The sequence below is a fragment of the Carettochelys insculpta genome, chromosome 1, assembly GCF_033958435.1.
Source record: "Carettochelys insculpta isolate YL-2023 chromosome 1, ASM3395843v1, whole genome shotgun sequence".
Lineage (NCBI taxonomy): Eukaryota > Metazoa > Chordata > Testudines > Carettochelyidae > Carettochelys > Carettochelys insculpta.
The window spans coordinates 88303989-88321347 of NC_134137.1; the positions used below are offsets into that span (position 1 = coordinate 88303989).

The window sequence follows — 17359 nt, forward strand, 5'->3', positions numbered from 1 at the left end:
CAGCCTCACACCTGAGGCTCCCCTCCAACCCCCCCAGACCCAGCTCCAACCCTTTGCCCCACCCTCCTCATCCGTTCCCAACCCCCATGGACCTGGACCCAAGCCCCCAACCCTCCGTGTGGCCCCAGATTGATCAGCACGCTTAGGGCTCTGACCCACCCCCTGCTCAAGCACCCCACCCCAGTGCGCCCCTGTTCAGCCTCTCCCCCACCTAGTTCAACTCCCCCATGGCCCCTGCTCACCCTCCTGTGCATGGGGCTCTGACTTCAACCCATGCCTGAGGCTCTGACTCCCAGCCCCTGGTGGGGCTCCAACCACTCTCCACTCAACTACCCCGCCCTGGTGCACCCCCGTTCTACCCCTCCCGCCCAGCTGAACCCCTCCGGCCCACAGCCTCAGCTCACCCCCCACCTGTGCTTGCGGCTCCAGCTGTCAGCCACCACCAGCATGCGCAGGGGCTGTCTCTCCCCTGCCAGTTCAACCCACCCCAGCCCTGGTACACCCCTGTTCAATCCCCCCTTCCACACGGCTTAACCTCCCCCAGGCACGAGCTGGGCTCCCAGCTGCCAGCATGCTTGCAGGGCTCTGGCTGTCAGCCGCCGCGGGCACGTGAGGCTCTACCCCTCCAGCTAACCCCCCAGCCCCAGTTCACCTTGTTTAACCCCCTAATCCCCCACAGCCCTAGCTCACACTCCCCGGCATGTGGGCTATGGCTTCAACCTGCACCATAAGCTCCCAACCCCCTCCAGCTCCAACCCCGCTACCCACCACCTTTGCAGCCCTGGCTCCAACCCCCTGGATGGGCTCAACCTCCACCCCAACCACCTGCTGCCCATGTCCAACCCCCTGCAAGCCCCAGCTCAACTGCACCCTCCCACAACCCTGCTGCCCTAACCCATCCCAGGCTTAATTATCCCCCCTGCCCCCTCCCAGGGCCCCAATCCATCCCTCAAGCTCTCCCCGACTTGCACGAAATTCAAGGTACCTCAAGGGATTACAGTATAAAGGTATCTCCAGATTACGACCAAATCAAGTTACAACCAAGTGTTCAGAACAGAACCTGTTTAAGTTGGGGACTGTCTGTATTAGAGGGTTTGGTAGTACAGACTGGGATTTGGCAGGGATAGGGCAGTCACTGGTTCTGGTAGGGAAGCAGTTGCTAGAAGGTCAGGTAGCTAAACTGTATAAATATTCTATCTATGCCAAAAGAAAAACCCGTGATACCCTGATTCTCCAAGAAACACCCCAACTTCCCCATCAAATATAGTCTTGTATAAGCAAGGTTGACAATATTGCTCTCTTTCTAATCCTGCTCATGGTAAACAATGATATCCATTAAATGTCTGAGTTTGGCTGCTTTAAACGCACAGGCACACACCTTAGCAATCTGGTTTTTGCCAAAACCAAAATTTTCACTCATGTTTCACAGTTGTGTGGCACCAGCACTGTTACTCTGAGGCTGCCTTCACCCTAATATCCATCAAGTCCCATTCTTCCAGCTGCAGTGTAAAGCTTGGGCTACACTGTCTCCCTATTTTGAAATAAAATAGTTGGAAACAGCTGTTTCAAAATATGGTATTTTGAAATAACACAACTTCACACAAAAATATACTTCAAATAACACTCTATTTCAAAATAGCATTTCCAGACACACAGCGCTATTTCAAATAAGAGCCATTAGAGCCCATTATGGCTTATTTTGAAATAGCGCTATTCCATGTCTTCCAAAGGCATACCTTTTGGGATTACTTAAAGTAGGTGGTTAAGCACATTTTGTTATGGTAAACAAAGGCCTTTCGGCATAGCTACCACATTAGAACACTCAAGATGACCAGCTTCTGTACCTGCAGTTGGTTCAGCTAAGTGAGTGACTTCTGCAGGGCAGTAAACCACTGACTGTTAGAGCACACGTAACTAGTTTAATTGGCCTAGATCCACTGGACTTCTGCATTGCCACACTGAGTGTCGTGGCACCTTTTAGGCCCTTAGGAAAAAAAAATCATGGGAACGGCATTGTGATCCACAAAGCCTAAGGTAGGCACCTAAGCTCCCTGTGCAATGGATTGAGGGAGAAAGCAACTTTAGAAGGCAAGTCTTAAGAAGCTGACATGCTAGTCCACAAGCTCCCTATGCCAGCTAATGTGAAATGGTGAGATATGACCTAAACCTCTCCTCTCTCTCAGAAGCAAGTACCTGTTTCTGCTTAGTCAGCCACAAACAGGAATCTCTCTCCTGGGACAGGGTGGCTTTGGTGCCCTAGCAGTTTCTTGAAGGAAGGAGAGAGATACTTGCTGATACCACTGCTGCGTCCACCAGTAAAGCATCTCCCCAAGTGGTAACTCATTGGTTAGACCACTTACCTGAGATGTGGGAGAGTCTGGTTCAATTGCCCTCTCTCTACCGTGGAAAAAAGATTGGAACAGGGGTATCCCACTGACCAGTAGAGTGCACTAAGCACCTGATGTGTGGGGTGATGTCAGGCTATTATTACAGCTTCAGGGGAACTGTACAGCTGACCCCCCTCTATCTTTGGAAGACACCCACATAAGGTTTCCAGCTGCCACCTCTCCAGCCTGGTCATAGTTTTAAGGCTGCACTGCTTCCCAAACACACCACGATGTACCCAGGAAGCCACTTTCCTTAAGAACCAGTGCCTGAGTATTGCTTTCTCTCTGAGGGCTACAAACAGAGTAGGACCAGCCAGACTAAGTGACCATACTGCTCCTTCCACACAAGCACCGTTGTTCTTGAGAGAAAAGTATTAGCAGAGAAGGTTATTAAACAACAGAAGTTTCTATACACATAATAAAAGCTCATTAGATCTTTCCCATCTAACTTAGGGGGCTTGGGAGTCCAAAGGCCTCCCCCTCTTCTGTATAGGTTGGGGCCCTTGGACGGAAGATCCTGTTGCTTTGCTAGATCAGAAAAAAGGTACTTAGTCTACTGAAGCGCAGCTGTTTTAAGGCAAAGGTCTGATCTTCCATTTTCTAGTCTGCAGGAACTCAGTTTGAACAAATATCTGAACCTTTACTGGGGGGTACAACCTTCTAGGGCGTCTATGTGAGTGATTCACCTTAATCCCCCTCTCCAATGCACATGTACACCGCTCACTCTGTTCCTGGGGGAGCTGCAGTAACCCTCTTCCCAGAGGGCACAACACTCATACAACGCCTGGCCCACAGTAATACAATACACCTCTCAGCCCCCAAAAACCATTCCTGTGTTTGCAGTATCTGTCACAGGGCTCCCTCAATCTCTCTTTGAAGCTGTTCGCATGGGGATAAATAATTAAGCAGGGAAATTAGACTTAGACTCTGCCATGGTCCAGATGGGTACCCCTACCTCTAGGCTGTGCAGTTATTCTGTTTCTCCTTGAAAGAGTCATTAGGACAGAGACAGGGTCTTGTCCACACTGGCTCCCTACTTCAAAGGCAGCATGGTAAGTAAGGTGTTCGGAGATGATTAGTGAAGTGCTGCGGTGCAGATGCAGCACTTCATTAAGCTAATTCTACCCTCCCAACTTCCAAGTGCCAGCTCGCTTGTAGCTGTGGCTAACCTCCCGGTACTTCAAAGTAGCGGCGGGTTAGCTATGGCTATGCATGAGCTGGCACTTCGAAGTTGCCGCAGGGGAGAATTAGCTTAATGACTTGCTGCATATGCACTGCAGCACTTCATTAATAATCTCCCGACACACTACTTACCATGCTCCCTTCGAAGTAGGGAGCTAGTGTAGACACAGCCAGGCTGTCTAGAGCACCAGCCTGGGAGGTAGACTACCCCTAGTCCAGTAGCCCTCATTTAATCACCCTTTCATTATTTATCCACAACAGAACAGCTTTAAGGTAAGACTGAGGGAGACCCACATCAGAACAGCTCAGTGATTAGAGCACTGTCCTGGGAGACAGGAGATTCTTGTTCAAATACTTTCTTCCTGTCGGGCACAAGGAGAAATGGGACCTTTGTATCCCACACCCCAGATAAGTCCTACAAAAAGGTATCTGATGGGCACCACCATCCCTTTTACACAGATTGTGAAAGATGCTTATCTGGTAGGTGGCCTCTCCACTCACTCACTGGCTGAGCCCTGCCCATGAGATAGGCACCTCTGTCTATCTTTCCCCAGTTAGTTGGCTGCTCTGAGGCTTAAGCTAAAGATAGGTGTCCAAACACCCAGTTCGTCAGGGTGCTTACTCAGACACTAAAACTTGGGTGCTAAAGGAACTTTCACCTAAAAACTTAGGAGCTGAAGGAGTTTAGGCACTGGCAGGTTTGACAGCCATTTCATAGATTGCAGCGAAGCCTAAATATGAGCCTAAGACATTGAAGCACCTTTGTAGATTGGTTCCATCAAACCACACCCTGTAAACTTCTAGGGTGTGTCTACATTTGCATCCGTTTTTTGAAAGAGGGATGCAAATGAGGCATATTGACATGCAAATTAGGTGTATATTTGCATAGTTGGTACCTCATTTGCATATTCTAATTTCAAAAGAAGAAACCCAGTGTAGATGCTGCTCTTTCGAAAATAAACCCGTCTTCGTAATAATCCTTCTTCCCTTTATTTAATGGGAAGAAGGATTCTTTTGAAGATGGGTTTTACTTTCAAAAGAGCAGTGTCTACACTGGCTTTCTTCTTTCGAAAGAAGCTCTTTTGAAATTAATATGCAAATGGTGCCAAATATACAAATTTATACCTCATTTGCATTTTTGATTTGCCTTGTTTGCATGCCTCTTTCAAAAGAGGAATGCAAGTGTAGATGCACACCTACTGAAGTTAATATCTCTTGAAAGGACTGTGCCTATAAAAAATGTTGACTTCTACCCCCACATTTTAGATGAAAACAGATGGTTTTGAATTTTTAGAATCCATGTTTAATTCTCCTGTCATTGCAATTTGTCTGTGCAAAGATCTGTAACCAAATGTATTCCCTCTAACTCAATCCTTCATTATTTCATTTAAAAACAGCAAAGTCCAGTTATCTATAAAACGTAATTTTCAACCAAATAAATTGTATTAAACTGCAAGTGCTCCATCAGCCCACGAAACTGGCTTGTATGAGTCATGGGTTCTCAAGCTTCATTGCATGCTGACTGCCGTCTGACAACAAAAATTACTACACAATCCCAGCCAGAGGGATTGAGACCTGAGCCTACCATCCTGGGTGGAATGCCCCCTAATGTGAGCCCCATCTTGCCAGGCTGGGGAGGCAAAAACCAAAGCCTTCACTCTCAGGTAGGTGACCTGTAACTTAAGTCCTGACACCCAGCCCCTGAAGTCCTCTGGCTTCAGCTCCAAGCAGCAGGGCTTAGACTTAGCCCTACAGGATAGGATTTGGGCTCTGGCCCTGGGTGGTGAGGCACAGACCCCAGCAAGTCTAAAGGGGTTGCTAACACTGGCTTTAAAATGGGATTGTGAGCACCTCTAGGGTCCTGATCCAGTTTGAGAACTGCTAGTCTCTCTGTTATGAAAGATACATAGAGGTTTTCATCTGTTACAAATGTACTGAAGATTAGTGTTGAGCTTGTTTAGTCATAAAAACACAAAGTCCAGATTATTTCCTTGTTTTTTGGTGTCATGATTTAGTTCTTTTGCCTGATTTAAATAATCACACTTTCAACCAGATGAGTAATACACTCTCCTTTTCTCCTGTCACATTTTATTGTACTTGGGCATTAGACACCCATTTAGGCAAGGAGGATTTCTACCCCAGTCTATAACCATCTAGGCTCAGAATAAAGCTCAAGAGATGCTGCTTGTATTTCAAATACAGGGAGAAAAAACAGTGATAGAAGTTCTAGAGCTGACATTGTCATTTAGCACTTCAAGGATGGATGCTTGCTAACTCTTTTATTAATACAGTTAAGTACAGGCAAATGCTTTATATTTACTGATAGTCATCTCACTGCAGGGGATAGCAAAAGTCAGTTTGCTCAGCTGAGTTTCAGGACTTCTGCCACCATTGTTCCTATTCCATCAAAGATTTCATGCAAAGGAGCTTTGCACATGAAAGCACAAGTAGTGACGATTTTGTTGGTGGCATCCACATGTGATTCGGTTACATCTTTACAGATGTGCTTGCATCCAAGCTCTGCGATAGCAGATGCTGTTTCAGCGTCAGGAAACCTGTTAAGATGAGAAGAAAAAGCACAGTAGCCATATGATTTGGCAACCTACTTCAGTGAAAGAGTTCCAGAAATATTTGAACCACTTCTACCAGTGAAGATTGTGGAGGTCAAGGAACATGAGACTTCCAGTGATCTCAGTGACTTCAGGCTGCAGCGGTGCAGTCGTAGGATCCCCTACCACCTGGGCAGGTGGGGAGAATGACCTGTGAGATACCCCTGCCTGCTGGAACTCAGGGGGCTGCTAGAGGCAAACACCCACAGTTCCTGGCTGTTGTGGTTCTCCAGAGACACAGAGGCACCCCTGCAGTGCACATACTATCTTGTAAACAGATATTTTTAGTAAGTCTTGGACAAGTCATGGCTTCTGTGAATGTTTCTTTAATGTCTGTGACCTCTCCATGACTTTTATTACAAAAATCTTCGCTCTAGTGATTAGAAGAAGGGTTCTTGGACAACGAGATTTCATATCTACAGAGATCTCAGCCAAGTATTTCCTCCCCACCCCACCCCTATTTACCACTCATCTGGGATCTTGCCAAATCAAGACATTTTGCCATATATAATACAAACTCATGATCTGCATAACCAGAAAAACTAGCAATGTTTAGATAAATGTACCAAGAGATGTCAAGCATAACGACATTTGGTGCTCAAAGCTGAACTCCTGAGGGGCCAGGAGGAAAGACTAGATTCCCAACAACTTTAGCTCCTCTTCTTGGTCCTTCTAGAGGACCTTCCACATCATCTGCAAAGAAGTAATTTTGTTCTAAGGATAGCCTGGGGAAGGGGTGGGCAGAGGCGAAACAGCTGGTTTGCCAGTCACCACTTGACTGGCTCTACAGAGTTTCATTCAGATATCCCATCAGTAGTTAACAGCATCTAAAAAGAACTAACTCCTGCTAGGTTACCTTCTCTGCTGCTACCCATACCCTCTAATCCCTCCCACCAGAAAGGGCAATTCCATTAAAACAATGAGAGCAAGGAGAATGGCAAAGGCATGACATCGGCCTAGGAATATGATTATTATTGCTGTTATTTGGATATCTGCCAGCACCCTGAAAACACAGACCCCGCCTTACCAAATCATACCAACGGTCCATCTAATTCAACAATGGCCGTCTAACAGATGGACAACAAAAACTGGACGAATCTGGAACGCCACTCCAAAGGGGAAGTTGCTTCCTTACCATAGGCACCTCTGGTAATCCGATTGTGCTCTGAAGACTACATTTTTATTTTTTTATTTTTTTTTAAGTTTTGTCTAATACCACTGGGGATGATGTTAGCAGACCTGTAATGGGCTTGGCTATTGTATATCTTGGTGAGTGATGACTTGCTATGTGTAACAAGCCAACTAGTCTCACACATTCTGCCCTCCTACTCCAGAAGTGCACTTCTACAAAACGGACAGTGTAAAACATGACAAAGAATGCAATTAATGTATTCTCTGGGGAATGCTGGCATCACAGGCCTGTGGTATTTTGTGCACGTAAAATAAGCATCTTTAACCCTTTCTTACCTTCCATCTGTATTTTTATCATGGCCAACTGTGACTTCACAACCTGGGAAGACTTTAGCTGCCAGCACTGGGGATATACAGCACAAGCCAATGGGTTTCTTAGCACTATGGAAAGCCTGAAGAGTGGACTTCACAAGCTCATTGACAGTACAGTTTTTTCCATCCACTGCCCAGGAACATAGATTCTTTGCTACACCAAATCCACCTTGAAAAGAAGGCATAAGATCACATTTAAGACAGTCTGAAGAGCAATGAGCTAGCTGCTACAACACCAGAAAGATGCTGTACCCTCTTTATTTAGCCAAAGCAAAGACTATGATTTAAAAACTATCTACATTTTATGAAATTAGTGGCCTGTAACCATTCAGCATGCCAAAAGTGATGGATTCACATCAACAATGGTAATTCTGGATTGCACAGACAGCAGGAATGCAAGCATTCACACATGTCCCGGCAAGAAAGCTCAGGAGGTTAGAGAAAAATTTAATCTTCAGGTCCGCTTGATACTTCCTGGGATAAGTCCGGGTTATCACTTGACGTACACCTACCAACACACAAGGGGTAACTAAAAACCAAGAATGGAGACACATTGAACTGAGAATTGGACAATATTAGTGTTGTTCACAGGGGTGGTGGGGAATCATTTTTGTTGTGGCTAGGCTGTTTCATGGGTAGGAATACTCTGTCCCAATCCCTGCTGGTTTTCTTTGGTACAAGTAGTATGAGCCATCTGACATGTCTAGCAGAAGAAAATGGAGACTGATGAAGCCAATGTGTTTTATCTGCTACAATAATTTCTTCTGGAAGTTTTAGTTCAAAACATAAACCCGTATAAAAATGTGTCTCTCTCTGACCTTTAGTTTTTATTGAGGTAATCCAGCATGACTTACTGTTAAAAAACAATGCAGTACTAAGAGCTTTGGGCTGTATCTCTTATGAATTATAAAGCAATTTGCTATTGAAAAAGAGGCACCGCATCTTTGGAGCTGTGTTATTATAAGCAACCCTGCATTTAAGCCTCATGTTTTGGTCGAAAGATTAAAGTTTTACTGCAATTTCTTTTGCTGGATTTAGACTGGTATATATTATCAAAATAAAAGTTATTAGCAATTGTAATCACCCAATTATATTTGACTCCTTGTGGAAAGAACACAGCCCCACTGGCATTCCTATAGTAAATCACGATAGTGCTGGGAGAACTATGTTATTTTAAAATTTTAACAGTATTTTAAATTTCTTCCTTTCAGCCTATTCCCATTGCTTGCTGAGTTGAATATTATTTCAATTGTAAGTTTATACATTGTTTGTTTCCCTTTGATAGTCTCTCCCCGCCAAGCACCCATAGCAGGTTTCCAATGGAACATTAACTTCACCCAGAATTTGTTAACTGGCTTGTGCACCTGCAGCCATGATGTTACCAGCTCGTCACAGCCCTGGGAAGTGGATTTATTAATACTGTATTATACTTGTGCTCCCTCTCCTGGCTGTACTGCAGACAACGCTATTGTGATTTAAAAATGAATGCTGCTAATGGCCAGTTGAGGTGTTTGTATTTTAAGTTTTATACATGATTTTGTAGTGGGACTTAGAGGTTACGCAACTCGCTCAATGTTGCTTGGTGTCCCCACTTGTAAAATGGAAATAGTTATCTACATTTGCAAAGCAGCTTAAGATATGAATGAAGTGCTCAGAGCTCCAGTGTCAGCAGCAAAACGCAGTGAGCTGCACAAAATGTCAGAGAGGGAATGGCATTCAACTGGCAATCATTTTAACGTCACTAAAGCATAACAAATGTTGTATAATGACAAATTCTGTCATTGCTCTGTGCTCCATTCTTATCCATAGGTAGGGAAGTGTAGTTTACAAGCCTTTTAAGGAGAAGGAAGGAACCATGTGATGCACATGCAAACATTAAACCCAGCATCCTGACACCTACACATTGGGATAACAATACTCACCTAACAAAGAGAGCTACATCACGTAATTGTTATTTCAAAGCATTTTGAGCGCCTATACAAAATCCATGTTTATAAGAAATATTCTCAATTTTGACCAGTCCAGAAAAATCCTTTATTTAAAGGGATTTATTAAAAAAATAGTTACAGGAAGTTAAAATAATTACTTGTTATTACACTTTATGAGAGTGGGGCATTTTCTGTCTGCTTTTAAAACAAAACTCACCTGGGAAAATGACTGCATCAAATTCACCAACTTCCAGTTCAGCCAGATCTTGAATGTTGCCTCTTGCTAGCCTAGCACTTTCAACTAACACATTTCTCTTCTCTTCCACTGGACTTCCTCTGTAATGATCAATTACATGCATCTGCTCTATATTGGGTGCAAATATCTTTACCTAAAATACAGATGAAGAACAAAATAGGTGGTATATACAAACAATTAAGACAAAGAAAACAGCTGGAAAACTACAGGGATCACATCAATTCAACATCATCAGAAACTAGGCACAAATTGCTCAAGAATGTTAGTTTGTGAGATGTTTCTAAGAATCAGACAACAAAAGCAAGCATGCTGGGTGAGGACACACCTAAAACAATCAATCAATCAGTGGGTGAGATATAGGGGACAGGGATGTATTCAAACCTTTCATAGAGTTAGGCACCCAACTTTGGGTTGCAGGAAGCTGTCTCTCTCTGTGATTCACAGTAGGGAACCCACTTCCAGAGACAGGTGGCTAGATGCCTGCCTCACTCCACACCAAATGGCACAAGGACTGGGAGGAGAAGTGGTCATGCATCCCAATTAATAACTTTTAACCCAGTAGCTAAAGCAGTCATCAGGTCAGAGAGACTTCCTCTATAACCTATTGGTGAGAGCAACCACCTCTAAAGATGGGGGAGCCAGAATTCAGCCCTCATATTCCAATGATTTTCATCATTTATCTGAAGTGAAACAGCTTCAATCTGATGAAGTGGGTCTTACCCGTGAAAGCTCATTACCTAATAAATAAAAGTGTTAGTCTGTAAAATGCTACAGGCGTGCTTGTTTTTTTGTGAAGCTACAGACTACTACAGAGTACTCCTGGGGTCAGCTAGAAGTTATTTCCCAAGACAGAGCAAAGAGGAGGAGACTTGTAAATGACCTGTGCTCCACCTGGAGTACAATTTAACAGTAACAGAGAGGTAGCCGTGTTTGTGTCTTCAAAAAAAACCAGCAAGTCCTGTGGCACCTTATAGACTAACAGATAGTTTGCCAAAATATGATAGTCTATAAGGTGCCAAAGGACTTCTTGGCATTTAAGTCAAGTAAGTCACAGACTAACACACCCACCCCTCTGAGTTTCAACTGGAGAGACTGAGGGAAACCTTTCCCCTCTCCCCCTTAACTACCACCTGGCTTGGGGTGAAGGCAATTTCCTGAGAGGTGGGAGACCCTTGTTTGACTTTTCTCCCTAACAGGAAAGAAGGAACTGAACCTGGGACTTGCATATACTAGCTGAGTGATCTAAAAGTCTAAAGTTATAAGGTAAGCAGCACTGCCACTTCCTCCTTCCCCCACATTTTGAATGGGATCAGATCTGGTAGGCACCTCTGAGCACATATACCAGATCAGACTTTGCAGGCAAACAGATGATCTAGTGTTCATCCAACCTCTTCCCCGTTCATGGACTGCACTGGAGTTTTGGCAGGAGGCCACAGTGCACATGCCCAGAAACAGAAATCATGTCATGCAGGGAACCTTTCAGTGAAAATATAGCTGATGAGGTTAGTCTGTAGCTTCACAAAAACCAAGGTCTTGCCCATGAAAGCTAATTACCTAATAAATAACTTAGTTATTTGTTAGTCTTGAAGGCACTACAGGAGTACTTGTGTTTTATGATGAGGCTAGACAACAGCCAAGAAGGGATCACACTAGTGGATCACACTAGTGCCTGAAACTGGGACTTAGATGCCTAAATCTGTATTTTAGGCCCAGATTCACCAAGGGATTTATGTACTTAAGAAGCTAATTGATACATTCAATCCACAAGATGCATGATCCAACACCCACTGAAGTCCATGGAAAGGCTCCAGTTGACATCAGAAGCTTTTGGTTAAGCCCTTAAATAGGGCAATGTAAAGTCATGACAGGGCAAACTTTAAAAATGTTTCTGGAAAGAGCATTTTGTTGTTTTTCTTTTTTTCTCTATTTCTGAAAACGTGCTTGCTACCTCACTATCAGTCATAACTCCCTGACAATGGAACTGCATTATCACCTGGCAACCTACCTTTTAGTTGAAATATTAGAGAGGAAGAACAATTTTTTTTAAAAGAACACCATTATTTGTTTAACAAGCCTTCAGAAGTCAGCATGAAAATAATGAAGTCTCAAGAAAGTGGCACTGTTGATTTTTTCCATATCTGCTACAGAGCATTTCAGACTTCCATTTACACCTTTCACAGGTTGCATTTATTGCATTTTGCACCACCCTGGCAAATACCTAGCTCTTAGTCCATTAATAAGGCTCAAATTGCTCTCCAGATCACAGATAGTACTGGCCTGCTGTTGCTGGCCCAGCACTTCATTGACCATTATGCCCAACTAAAATTGAGTTATTTGAACAGAGAGAATGGACCTGGACCCAAATTTTGTGCCATGGCACTAACATCTCGCATTAAATCTAATTTATCCCAAGATACAGGCTAGCAGCAAAACTGAGATCTGGAGCTAGATCCAAAGTTGAAGAGGCGGGGAAACTTAGTAACAGAGAGGAAGCCGTGCTGGTCTATACACTATCAAAACAAAAAGCAGTCAAGTAGCACTTTAAAGACTAGCAAAATAGTTTATTAGGCGAGCTGTCGTGGGACAGACCCACTTCTTCTGAAGAAGTGGGTCTGTCCCACGACAGCTCGCCTAATAAACTATTTTGCTAGTCTTTAAAGTGCTACTTGGCTGCTTTTTGTTTTGACGGGGAAACTTAGTAGGTATTTGGATCATCAGAGCTTTTAACCCGGGCCCACCGCTGCTTTTCACGCTCTTTCCCCGTTGGGCTGGGGAGTCGGGCATGAGGAGAGGCAGGGGGCTAACAGGCTGGGGGAGGGGAGCCCCCTTTCACCGCAGTCACGTGCTTACCGCAGCTCGGCGTCTGCAGCCTGCCGGGCTGGGGCCCTGTGCGGAAGGTCCCAGCCAGCGCTCACTTCGGACTAAGACATGAAGGATCCCACCCGCTCTGCAGCAGCAGCAGCAGCAGCTCCCCCAGGGCCCCCGCGTGTGCTGGGGGCGGGAATCAAGCCCCGCAAAGAGGCGGCAGCTGCCTGCAGCCCGACCTCCCCCCGCTAGCGCGGCTCCGCTCTCACCTTTGCTCCGCCCCTGCTGAGATGCACCAGGGCGGCCGAGGCCTCATGCACCTCGCTGCCATCAAACACCCCGCAGCCGGCCAGCACCAGGGCCACCCGCTTCCCCATACCGAGCTCCTGCTGCGCTGTTCCGCGCCTGCTGCAAGTCACTGCGGGCGCCGGAAGTGAAGGACTTAACCTCTAACTCCCGCCCAGCTGCCCTTGCGCTGAGCCATTGCGCGGGGGCGTGATTTGTTGATTTGGAGTCAAGTCCGCGGGACCGGGTAACCATAATGTCGGCATAGGCCGGGACTAGGCCTGCAAAGCGTTTCACCCGCTTCTGTTTCCCTCGCTTGTATTCCTGATACATCCAGCGCCGCCACGCAAGGAGCAGGGCCCCGCTGTGCCAAGGGCCGCGCAGAGAAGTAGCCACAAAGCTCCCCCACGCACTGGTTCTTAATTTTTTTGCAACCACAGAACACCCAACAATAACGGTGTTATGAGGAAAACCTATGAAACTTTTGTTCCAAAAACTGTCCGACCAAAACCAAACACCCAAACCCACCAGCAACATATGCAGCAAAACCAAAAAGAAGTACTTTAATCAGGAATCATGGCAATGAAGAAGTAACCTTGTAGCGGGTTTGCATACAGAAAAGATAATACCACCGGTGTAAAATAGCAAAAAGGGTGGCAAAGGCTTGCGACCCACCTGCGAGTTGTTCACAGCACAACAGTGTTCCGTGGAACACAGTAAGAACCATCTAGAGAATACATCCGCTACATTTCATGCAGTGCAACAGGTGTTCCATAACAGGCCACTTCTACGCTTCAAGATAAATTCAATTTTAACCTTGTACTTATGAATTCGAATTGAAGTGTCCACAAGCCTTCTTGAAATTCAACCCATCATTTTTTTCTGTACATCGTTTCCGCATCCCCGTTGCCCTATGAAAGTTCGACAGCGTGAGCAGTGCATTGTGGGTATCTATCCCACAATGCCTTAGCCCTGGTTGCTTGGGGGTGTTTTATGTTAGAATCCCAAAATGCAAAGCACTGTCCCAGAATTAAGAGCACCCAGTAACAGAATTCAGCAGATGTTGGCATCGCGGCAGGCAGCTGTGCTATCAGCCCTGTGCGCTTCCGTCTGGTTCCATCAGCCATGCTTCTGAACCTTTATATTTGCAGGGCTGGGCACTGCAGAATTCAAATTCAAATTCTAACTCAATCACAAAATTGTGGGCTTCCTGTGACCTTCTTCCTGTGCACCTGGATGGAGAGCAGTGGAGAAGGAAGCAGCCATATATGGAGGGTCATGGCGTAGCTTTGAGAGATACATATGGGACACTTCTGGAGGCTAATAAATTCTAATTAAGGACGTGGTGCTTCCACACTAGCCTTTGATCAAAATTTTAAATTCAAAATTGGTGCTATACCCATCCAGTAATATTGACATTTTGTTATCTGTATTAGGGCTCACTAATTTGAGCTAATGGTATTTACAGTGAAAACAGTGATGTTTTAATATCGAGCTAAATCCTTTAAATTCGATTGTATCTTGTAGCGTAGATGCAGCCAGCATTGTGGGGGGCTGCACAGTCTCTGTCATATTACACAAACTGGTTCTCTGAGACAAATTATGAGCATCCAACAGTGGTTGATGCTCAGTAAATATGCATTATTAGACAGTTTTTCAAGGGGCTTCCAGTTTTCATGCACACATAATCCATGTTCATATTATGGCCCTAATTCTGCACAGATTTATGCTTATACTGATTTCAGTAGGACTACAAATACAGAAAACTTTAAGAGGTTAGGGCCTATATGCGCAAGGACTCTTTCAGACATAAATCAGACACTTATCTGATATACGCAAAAGAATGGTTTTGCATGTGAAGGAGTGAGCTTTATAAATAAGTCCTTTAAAAATCTGCCTCTAAAATTCTCTTCCTGGTTACAAACCTAGAATTAAGGCAGGATGTAGGGTGGTTTACGGTCCCTAACCATGAGCTTCCAAAGTGCTGGTATCTGACATTAGAGACAAATGAAATTTCCATTCTACACATAATTCTTACCACGTGATTTTCCTACTTAGTGTTATGAGTCAGAATAGAGAAAGAATCCCTGACACCTATAGTAACTTATAACGAATTTGTAAGTATATATAATTGTACTAAGTTAACAGCAATAAAAGGTCTTTAAGAGACACTAAACAATAAACTTCTAATAATAACTATACCTAATACTTAACAATAACAACAGTAATAATTAACAATAATATCAGTAACTGTAAATAGGACTAAAGAGAAAGAGAATCAATATTGGAAGCATACCGCAGCTGGAGCAGCCTTTCTTTTGTAGCCTTAGCTCACAGCTGCTTAGTTGATGAGTTGTCCAGTCTGGTAAAGACGTCTCTTTGGAGTGAGGGCCGGCCCTGGCCCGGTTGGCCCCTGCCGGGGAGCGGTGTCAAGTGATGCAGTATACCGCCATCACTGTTGTGCTTTGCTGCAATGTTATAGCTGCGAGCTGCAGGCGACGCCTGGTGCGGCGATCCAGGTCCCCTCAGTGCAGCTTGTCTGTCCGGTGGCACACTCTCCCTCAGGATGGTGCAAAGTGATTTTTCAGCTGCTTCACCCTGAGGGGCTACCAAAAGGTCCGAGTCATGAGACAAGGGCTTCCCGAAGGGCCCTCTCTGTGGTGAGCAGCCTTCTTTTATACACCCAGCTCATGAATTATTCATAAGTCTGGGGGCCGGGTGCGGACCTGACAGAGAACTACCCCTGAGACGTCCGGAGATTTTGGATTTTTCCAGAAGTCTTTTACCGCCAAAAGTTACCCGTTCAGATTAAATGGATGGCTATGTATTGATTTTAAGTTAAAATCACTTTCTGAAGAAATTTCTGAGGTAAAACTTTGTGCTTTGTTGATGTATCAAACATGACCTGTCACCAAGGAGACCTTGCAGTACACCAGAGGCTGGGGGCATCTCGAAACCCTGCCAGGGGCTTCTCTGACAGGATTTCTTGACAATTAGCATGAACAGTAATTACATTACTACAATAGTTACATACTCAGGTGCTTTCTAGATGCTAATTAGAAATACTTTTTGTGGCACCACTACTAAAAAATGGATTCCTAAATTAAGTTCAGTTTGAGCTAATATGAAATGTCACTGGCTGTTAGCCTTGGATAGCTCTGGAATACCTATTTATTTGGCTCTATAGGAGAAATACTTCCATCTTTCTTTATTCTGCACTCCTTGTACAATCTTTTTTCAATACAGTGGGGTAAGGCTGAGAACTTCTAATAATTTTAACTAGTTTTCCTAGGTGCTATATAATCTGTATCATTATTTGTATTGTTTTGAAAATTGCAGTGCATCTTGGGGCCTGTGGTAGAGTTACAGGTCAAATTAGAGGCTATTTTTGAGACATGGCTCCAAGGTAAAGGTAACCCTGTCCTCCTGAAGCAATGCCTTAACTTGCACTATGAGACATCTTTCTAGATGTTGAACACTATTGGGGCATAGCACTTAGGTACACTAGAAGAAACTTGCAAACTGTGTCCTCATTAAGGCAAAAGTTGTCTGTAGAGTGGACTTTGCAAACACCAGTGGGGTATGCCTGGATTAACCTTGATGATTTCAACTACTCTTGACAAACCACCCAGAGTTACCAGATGTTATATCTCCTTGATCATTGTCCTAAGGATTTCTTCTGGAACAACAACTTCACTTATACTTCTGCATCACAGTACACTGTTATAGCAACGAAGGGTCCTGTGGCACCTTATAGACTAACAAAAAGGTTTTGAGCAAGAGCTTTCGTGAGCACAGACTCACTTCATCAGATGCTGGTTATGGAAATCTGCAGGGCCAGGTATAAATAAGCCAGAGCAAGGCTGGAGATAACAAGGTTAGCTCAGTCAGGAAGGGTGAGGCTTACTACCAGCAGTTGATCTGGAGGTGTGAACACCAAGGAAGGGGAAGCTGCTTTTGTATTTAGCCAGCCATTCACAGTCTTTGTTTAAGCCTGAGCTGAGGGTGTCGAATTTGCAGATGAATTGTAGCTCAGCAATTTCTCTTTGGAGTCTGGTCCTGACATTGTTTTGCTGTAGGATAGCTACTTTTAAGTCTGCTACTGTGTGGCCCGGGAGATTGAAGTGCTCTCCTACGGGTTTTTGTATATTGCCATTTCTGATATCTGATTTGTGTGCATTTATTCTTTTATGTAGAGACTCTCCAGTTTGTCCGATGTATATAGCAGAAGGGCATTGCTGGCACATGATGGCATAAATTATATTGGTTGATGTGCAGCTGAATGAACCCACGATGGTGTGGCTGATCTGGTTAGGTCCTGTAATGGTGTTGCTGGTGTAGATATGTGGGCAGAGCTGGCAACGAGTTTTGTTGCATGGAGGGGTCCCTGAGTTAGAGTGACTG

The 17359-nt window shown here is 44.7% G+C and overlaps 1 protein-coding gene across 1 annotated transcript; it reads right to left on the reverse strand.

The window, feature by feature from the left end:
• Positions 1 to 5552: 5552 nt before the first annotated feature.
• Positions 5553 to 13113, reverse strand: LOC142005561 (glutamine amidotransferase-like class 1 domain-containing protein 3, mitochondrial). The gene is made up of 4 exons (XM_074982875.1): positions 12940 to 13113; positions 9827 to 9998; positions 7646 to 7850; positions 5553 to 6124 (listed from the first exon to the last, which is right to left on the reverse strand). The coding sequence occupies exons 1-4, from the start codon at positions 13045 to 13047 to the stop codon at positions 5932 to 5934; spliced, it is 678 nt and encodes a 225-aa protein (XP_074838976.1). The 5' UTR covers positions 13048 to 13113; the 3' UTR covers positions 5553 to 5931.
• Positions 13114 to 17359: the final 4246 nt, after the last annotated feature.